Source organism: Marmota flaviventris, chromosome 10 (assembly GCF_047511675.1).
Source record: "Marmota flaviventris isolate mMarFla1 chromosome 10, mMarFla1.hap1, whole genome shotgun sequence".
NCBI classification, from domain to species: Eukaryota; Metazoa; Chordata; class Mammalia; order Rodentia; family Sciuridae; genus Marmota; species Marmota flaviventris.
In genome coordinates, this window is record NC_092507.1 from 121,701,850 (window position 1) to 121,710,409 (window position 8,560).

General features: G+C 50.0%; 1 protein-coding gene across 1 annotated transcript; it reads left to right on the top strand.

The window, feature by feature from the left end:
* Positions 1-3,571: 3,571 nt before the first annotated feature.
* Positions 3,572-8,310, top strand: S100a11 (S100 calcium binding protein A11). The gene is made up of 3 exons (XM_027953725.2): positions 3,572-3,689; positions 7,277-7,429; positions 7,997-8,310. The coding sequence occupies exons 2-3, from the start codon at positions 7,283-7,285 to the stop codon at positions 8,156-8,158; spliced, it is 309 nt and encodes a 102-aa protein (XP_027809526.1). The 5' UTR covers positions 3,572-3,689; positions 7,277-7,282; the 3' UTR covers positions 8,159-8,310.
* The last annotated feature ends 250 nt before the right edge of the window (positions 8,311-8,560 follow it).

Here is an 8,560-nt window from a genome sequence, read left to right on the forward strand (position 1 = left end):
ACAGCTATTCCCTCCACTTCACAGACGGGAAGAGAGCAGATAAATAACTGGCCCACTAAAGACTGAAGCACTGGGGTTTGAACCCCATGAGGTCCAGACTCCACAGCCGTGAACACGGGGCCATGCCGCCGGGCTTCGCCTGGCTTGGCCATGTGCCTGTCCACCGGCGCTTTCTCACCCACCCTTCAACACCCATCTCGGCATCACTTTTTCCACAACACTTTCCCTGCTGCCCCGGAGCTGACCACTGTTTCCTCCTCAGCATCGTCACTGTGCCTTAATGACAACCCGTCATCACATTTGTCACCTGTATTGTGCCCACTTAAGGACTACCCTGGACTGTGGGAATTCCCCCACTTATTTCCAGAACAGCTCGCTCACTCACCTGTTCCTCACTTTTGTCCTTCGCTGTCCGTTGACCGATCTCAGCTCCCTGCCCACTTTAGCCCTTCAGTTTGACCCACAGCTACCTACGTTACCAAAGCTACCTTTGCAGCAATCTGTCCTGAACTTCACCTCCTTTGACTTAGAACACGGTAATGAACCCTCTTCTGCTGGCCCTGGGGGGGTGGCACCACTTCAGTCCTAGCTGGAGGGGGCTGATCCCCCCTACCTTGCTGTGAACAATGCACCCTTATTCGGTTTATTCTTTGGTTTCACTCAAGTCACCTCTTAGAAAAGGAGTTATTGAATGGCTAAATGTCTTAGAATCAGAAAAGCAAACATCTGGGTTTAAGAGGAGCAAAAACATTGATTACGTTGGACTGTGGTTCTTCACTCCCAGGGTTCCACCATTTACCAACTCAGCTAATACCCAAGTAACCTCGTCTTTTACCTCCAGTTAGCAGTTGGCTTATTTCGCCACCCCCTCTAGTCCCTGTAGTTCTTCCAAACCTCATGGCCTCTACTTACTTGTGGTGTCTTGGGATCTGCTTCATAATTTTGATTTGTCATCCCTTCATGGTCCTCTGTACGCAAATACTCTCCCAAAACTCTTCTGAATGGCTAATTCTCTATATGCTTCTAATTCCAGCTTCCCAAGAACAAAAGGACTGTCCCCATCTACTTCATGTCATGTCATGAGATATCCACTACTGGCCATCCTGTGGCGTGACAGTCTTTGAGTCCAGAGCTAACCTCAATTTGGTCAGCCAGGACACTAAGCACAAGGTCAAGTCATGTACAACTTGCCCACCAGCAAGAGACATTTTCCCTAAACCAAGACGCTGGTGTGGAAGGGCCCATGATTGAGGTATGGACCAATTTAGGCTAATGGTTTATCAATAGCTTTGATTGTAGATTTTTATGAGAATCAGATAAAAACTATGGATCCTTCCCTGGGAGTTGGGTGATTCTATTAATGGAAATATAACTTTAGTGTATTAAAGGATCCTAGCAGCCATCCACAGAATGCCCTCCACCGCCACCACATGGGCCTAAAGTCTATCCACAGGTCTCCTCAAAAGCGGGCACCACATCACACTCAAGTCTCTGCATCCATAGTGACCAGCTCTGCACTTAGTAGGCTCCCCAAGACATTTGTCAAAGGAATAAACTGAAAATGGAATCAATCACTTAATTACAGTTAAAGATGTTATTCAGAACCAGATGGAGGCTAAGAAGTCTGACTTTGATAGAAAGGCATTCGGGAAGCCATTCTGTTTTTTTTTTTTTTTTTTCTGTTGTGTTTGTGTTTTGATCTGAAATAGGCAGTTGACCAAAGCTGCAAGATAGGAAAATGTGTTTTTAACCCACAATAGAACAGACGGGGGGTGGGTGCAAGAGGCCAGTTAGAAAACTGGGGGAAAGGGAGAATGAAAATCTAAACTAGAAGAGTGAAAGTGAGAATAGAATAATGGGGAACAGATCGGAGAGAAATATCATTAAAATTAAACTGATATTAAACGGCTCTTGATGGAATTGTGGCTATAAAAGAGATTTACAGTCTAAACCGTGGTTCTAATGTTCTCACGTAGGGAAAATGAAAGAAGGGCAACACCTTTGGCAGAGATGGAGAAGCCAGGAAAGAAACAGGTTTAAGGAAAGCAGTTTTTCTTGAATCATTGAGTGTGAAGCACAGGTGGGGCTTTTGAGTGGGTTCCTAAACAAGCAACAGAAAATGTGGGTCTGGAGTAGCTGCAAATAGAGATGAGAGTTTGGCTTTATGTGCTCAGGTACCTGGGAGAGCAGGTACCAGGAAGCACTCTACAAAATGTCTCACAGTCCATTATCTTTCATTTGCATCTATACTGTAGGGGTTTTTGTTGTTTTGCTTTTGGTTGTTTGGTTTGGGTTTGGGTCCCCCCACCCCCAGTACTGGGAATTGAACTCAGGGCCAATTTACCACTGAGCTTCATCCCCAGCTGCCCCCCAACCTTTTTTTTTTTTTTTTGACAGGGTCACTAAATTGCCACTAAATTCGAGGCTGGCCTTGAATTTGTAATCCTTTTGCCTCAGACTCCCAAATAGCTGGGATTACAGGCCTGCACCACTGTGCCTGCCTGCACTGCAGTTTTGTTTGTTTGAATTTTTTTTTTTTTTTAGTTGTAGATGGACACAGTACCTTTTTTTTTTTTTTTTTTAATGTGGTGCTGACGATTGCACCCAGTGCCTCTCAAATGCTAGGCAAGCGTTCTACCAGGCTTACTCTGCAGTTTTGAAGCCCTCTCAAAGCCATCATTTTATTCCACAGTGGAAACAATCATATGAAGTTGACCCATTGCCGATAAGGAGATGGAAGCTCAGATGGTGAAGAGTCTCGTCAAAAATAGGGCACTGAAGTAGGCTGGGGTTGTGGCTCAGCAGTAGAGCGCTCACCTAGCACATGCGAGGCCCTGGGTTCGATCCTCAGCACCACATAAAAATAAATAAAATAAAGGTATTGTGTCCAACTACAACTAAAAAATAAATATTAAAAAGTGTATTGCACCAAACTGACAGACCCAGAATTAGAACCCCAAGCTTCTCATTCTTAATATAACTTCCAACTCTCCTGGATCTGCACAGATAAATGCCTTAGGAGCGAGGGTCAACTTTTTAATTGCAGTAGTTCAGTTTGTTTTTTGTTTGTTTGACTGTTGCCAGTTTATGGTTTGATAGAATGATGGCAATACCCCCTTGGCGATCCACCTGGCAGTAACTCACACTGTTCATTAAGGGTCTTCAGTGTGGACGAACAGATAGCCCTGGCTCCTGGGGAACCCTGACCTACCCTGTCTTAACACTCTGGTTTCCCTGTATCTGGGGATGGAACCCAGGGCCTCGTCCTGCTGGAAAGCGCTCTACCCTGAGCTGCACCCTAGTTCTCCCCGGTTTTAGAGGGACTTTTCTGCCTGTGGAACCTGAACGTGCAGAGTGGCTCGTCCGTGGAAGAGACCAGACTGGGGCAGACTTCCCGAGGGTCGGGACCTTCAGGGTTCACAGGCGGGGGGAGAGGGGGGTTGCCCAAGTCTCGGGAGGACGGGGGTGTGGGTTTAAGGCGGAGCTGCGGAGGGCAGGCCGAGACTCGCGGAGGCTCGGGGCGGTGCTGGGCAGGGCAGGGCTGGGCAGGGCGTGGCCGGCCAGGGGACCCGCCAGCCCGGCAGCCCGCAGTCCGACGCCGCCCCGCTCCGCTGCAGCTCGTCTTCCTCCTGAGTGAAGGGAAGGCTCCCTGAGCTCCGTGCGGACGTGGCCGAAACTGACCCGGGACAGTAAGTGACGTGGGAGGCGATCAGGGAGAAGGAGCCCTAAAGTCACGTCTGTAGGGACGGCCTGCGGGGACGCCCGGTGCTTTTGTTTTCCCAGTGAGGGAAGTTTGGGCGGGGAGGGGACCGCGCCAGGCCCACCGCTGCCCGAGCCCCGCGGCAGGGGAGCGGCCACCAGGGCTCCCGGCCGCAGGGGGCGGCCACTCGGGCTCCCGGCCGCGTCGGCTCCGGGCCCGGAGAGGACCGAAGGCCGAGATTTCACTTTCTGTACCTGTGGCCTCCCGCCTCCGCCGCCACTGGCCTCCCAGATGACCAGGACAGCCCGGAGAAAGGCCAAAGAAGGGGCGGCTGGCATGGGGAGGCGGCCCGGGGCACCCCTGCGGACCAAAAAGGGAACGTTTTGAAACTCGGCCGCCCGAGTCCTCGGGGAAAACCCGAGTTTCCGTGAGCAGCGCAAAAGGCCAGACCCAGAGGGACCGAGACCCAGTCCTGTCGCCGCCGGGGACCGCAGCCAGGAGGGAGGAGCCCAGCGCGGCCAGTTCCTTTCACCCCCTGGCCTCCCTCCTTTCACCCCCTGGCCTCCTTTCACCCCCTGGCCTCCTTTCACCCCCTGGCCTCCTTTCACCCCCTGGCCTCCCTCCGTTCACCCCCTGGCCTCCCTCCTTTCACCCCCTGGCCTCCTTTCACCCCCTGGCCTCCCTCCGTTCACCCCCTGGCCTCCCTCCGTTCACCCCCTGGCCTCCCTCCTTTCACCCCCTGGCCTCCCTCCTTTCACCCCCTGGCCTCCCTCCTTTCACCCCTGGTCTCGGGCGCCCTCTGCGTCGTGGTTCTGCCCAGCCCCTTCCATTCTCCAGGCCCAGCCTTTCGCCTTCCCATCAACCCAACTCCAAGGTCTACTCCCCTTCCTTGTCCCTCTTTTGGGAGGGAAGTTAGCAAACTTCCGCCCCGGGGGGGGGGGGGGGTGCTGCTGCCCACGGGTCGGATTGTGCATTTCCACGCAGTGGAACATAGTCAAAAGAACCACAATGCCAGGGCGGTGGGGGGCGCCTGTGGTCCCCGAGGTGAGACCCTCAGCAATTTAGGGAGAACCTGCTGCAGAATAAAGCAGGGAGAGCTGGGGCTGAAGCTCGTGGTAAAGCTCTCCTGGGTTCAGTGCCCAGTAACAAAAAGAAAAGGAGCACGTGGAGTTTATATGAGAATCAGACTTAAGCGTCCATAGATGAAGTTGTATAGGAAGAGCCACGCCCTTTGGTTTAGGTTCTGTCTGCAGTTGTTACCCCGCTGCAACGGCAGAGTGACAGAGACCATATGGCCAAAAAGGTCTGAAGTATCTACCAACTGGCCCTTTACAGAAAGAGACAGAGAGAGAGAGAGAGAGATCCCCAACCCCTCCTGTTTGCCCTTTTCCCTCTTCTCCTTTCCATGCAAAAGGGGAATCACATGTTGTGACAAAGCGGGATGACTGTCTTGAGGGAGGTAGATGAGAGGGTGAATCTCTGAGGGGGTGGAGGAAGGGTTTGGGTTAAGAACCAGAATTGTAATAATTGAGTCTTTTTTTTTCTGTGTTACTTCTTTTCTACATAATTTTTTGATCTTGATACTTTACTTTTGCTTTCCTCAGATGTTAAGTGCTTAGCGAGTGTGTATTTTTCAAATTCCTTCACAGTATCTGTTCGTCATATTGTTTCCTCCCTGCTATCACAGTCCCCACCAAGTAAAACTGCAGGCTCAGGGACACATTCAGAGCACTGATTCTCCTCTCCTTAGCCACTGACCCCCTTGGGCAAAGCTTTCCCATCTCTGGGCCTCCTTAGGAACTGTCTCCAAGCCCCCTTGAGCTCTGTAAACTGCACAGTTCCACTTCTGAAATTTGATAAATGGGCTTCGCTTGCTTTGGAGAATTACCTCTGGAGCAGGAAGTGCAAAGAGGTCTTCATTTTCTTCTGTAGCTGATGGGAACCATTTTCAAGAGAGAAAAAAAAAATAGTTGAGATTACCATCAACACTAATTAATGTTCAGGAGGAAAAAAAAATGTAAAACAGACAGTCACTTTTAAACTGGAAAATCAAAGCAATCTGAATTCTGCAAGGAAAGGAACAGGAGAAGCCCCTGTAGGTATACATAAGGCGTGATCCTCAACCAAGAACCTCTTCCCTCTCTCCGGCACCCCCCCCCCCCCCGCCCTTTTTGTGTCATCTGATATACTAGTGAGATTTTAGTTCTGATAAGAAAAGTGTCTTGTGCAAACACATCTGTTTCTAGGCTGTGGTATTTTGTATTTCCTCCAAACCATAACTTTTCTTGAAAAAACAAAACAAGTAAAGCGGAGGGGCTTCTCCAACATTGTGCTGTTGGAAAAGGATCTACCTCTAGAAGGTTCAGGGACTCTAAATGCACCGAGATGCAATGAACAGCAGCCTCTCAGCTGGACTGGTCCAGTGCCTAGGGAGACAGAGAACAGCCACTGTGGAACTTAGCCCGTGTTAATTACAGGACCTGAAAGTCTCCAGCTCTGGGTTCCAGGAAGTCCATCCTAAGGACAAACCACAGGCTAAAGGCTAGGTGGCAACCATCACCATCCAAACGCAAATATTGCTAAAGCCGAAAGATAAAGCCTCAGAGGAAGGGTGTGGCCCTGCAGTTCCGGAAGAGCCTGCAGTTTCTGGCCCTGTCCACCAGGGACAGCACAACAGCTGTACGCTCCAGGGCCCAGGGCCCTGGGCCCTGCTGGAATGAGCCTACTCAGGCTGAAAGAATTTCCTGTGAGGAAAGTAGAGTCCAGCACAAGATTTTAACCTCCTACCCTTCCTGGTGCAACCACAGCCTTGGCTCAGCTCTGTAATGAGAAGTCCCGCCCGCCAAGCCTGTGGGAATTAGAGGCACACTGGAAGGGAAAGGAGCAAAGACCAAGGTCTACAGATAGGGACCTGGAGGCCCTGATTTTAGGGGTGGCTCTGCCAAGCTTATTCCCTCACAGGTAAAATTAATGATGGCTCTCAAATATGAAATTCACTTTTGAACATCTAGAATGTTCTTATCTCCCACCCCATACACAATTACAGCTATGCTCTTAGTTTTGTTTTGTTTTTTCAAGAAAATCTGTGAATCCCAGGGATTTGGTATTACTTTTTCTTTAGTACTGGGGGTTGAACTCGGGGGCACTCGACCCCTGAGCCACATCCCCAGCCCTATTTTGTGTTTTATTTAGAGACAGGGTCTCACTGAGTTGCTTAGTGCCTCACTTTTGCTGAGGCTGGCTTTGAACTTGAAATGCTTGGTGTCCTTGTGGATTTGTGGACATATAGCTATACATCTGTTTACTCACATTTTCTAAAAATATCAGTAAGCCCTCATCTACGCAGTCTCCTACTTCCAGACATACCTCAGTGCTCCATATGTACCCTCACTACCTTCTCATGTGAAATAAATACATGAGAAGGAATGAGAAAATGGGCCCTTGGGCCCCTGAAAAATGACCTGGTATTTTAGGAAGCTGCTCTGACCCAAAATGAGGATTCTCCAGTGTGTTCTCCAGTGTCCAACCCTTGACAATTTGCCTGTGTCTGAGCCCTTCTTTTTTTTTTCTCCAAAGGCAAACATGCCCCACCCCACAGAGACTGAGCGGTGCATCGAGTCCCTGATTGCCGTTTTCCAGAAGTATGCTGGGAAGGATGGGAACAGCAGCACCATCTCCAAGGGGGAGTTCCTGAGCTTCATGCACTCAGAACTGGCTGCCTTCACAAAGGTACTGGTCCTGATCCCCACCCGTCTGCCCACAACAGGAAATAAGACCCGAGGACCAGCAGCTGGCTCCCCCACATTTGTACCCCCTTCTCACTCACTCCAATCTGGGTGGTCCACGGAACCGCCCATACTGAGTCCCTGGGCCTGGGCGAGCTCTGCACAGCTGCTAAAGAGCCTTTTCTTTGAAGTGAGATGTGCTTTAGGAATCCAAATGTACACACTGCATGAGCAGGGAATGGTGATTTGTTTTTTGAAATCACTTCATGTTTAATGGGTTACTTATTGGAGTTGCACGCAACACTTGAAAGAAATGTTCCACTGGATTTACAAACTCTGGTAACCCCGAGAGTCACAGAAAGAACCCTGGACCAGGAATGGGAAAGCCTGCTTCCAGCCCAGATCTGCCCTGAACCATGTCCCTTCACCTCTTTGTGTCTGTGTCTGCATGTGGAAAGTGGGAATATTAATAACCCCTTTCCTGTTCCTGATACCCCAGTGAGAATAAACGTGGTGGCCTACTTGAGAGTGCCTCAGGAAATGCAATATTAAGATATTGTTGTCTTTCTAGAACCAGAAGGATCCTGGTGTCCTTGACCGCATGATGAAGAAGCTAGACCTCAACAGTGATGGACAACTAGATTTCCAAGAATTCCTCAACCTCATTGGTGGCTTAGCCGTGGCTTGCCATGACTCCTTCATGAAATCTGCCCAACCCCAGAAGCGTATGTGAGGCCCCCATGAGCCTGACCTCAAAACCTCCCTCTTCCCTCAAGTCGCCCAGTCATTCCAGCCCCCACCCACCCTGAGCCCACCACCTCCACCACACTGGGGAACCCACTCCTGCTCGTGATAATAAAACAACCTTTTTTTTTTTAAAACACACACTTGAGAGTCCATAAATTTGTGCAAGAGAGGGTGGAGTGTGGGGAGAATGTATGTTAGATAAACGGAAGCCGTTACCAGGAGCAGACCTCGTTCAGTAAAAGAAGCTTCTGAGGAATATGCATAATCATGACTAATGACACAAGCAGCATCGTCCCCCAATTACTCAGACTACCGGGGAGATGTCATCTGTTGTCATCATTTACTCATATCTTTCCACCCCTGCCACAGCACTGTCATGGACCCTAAG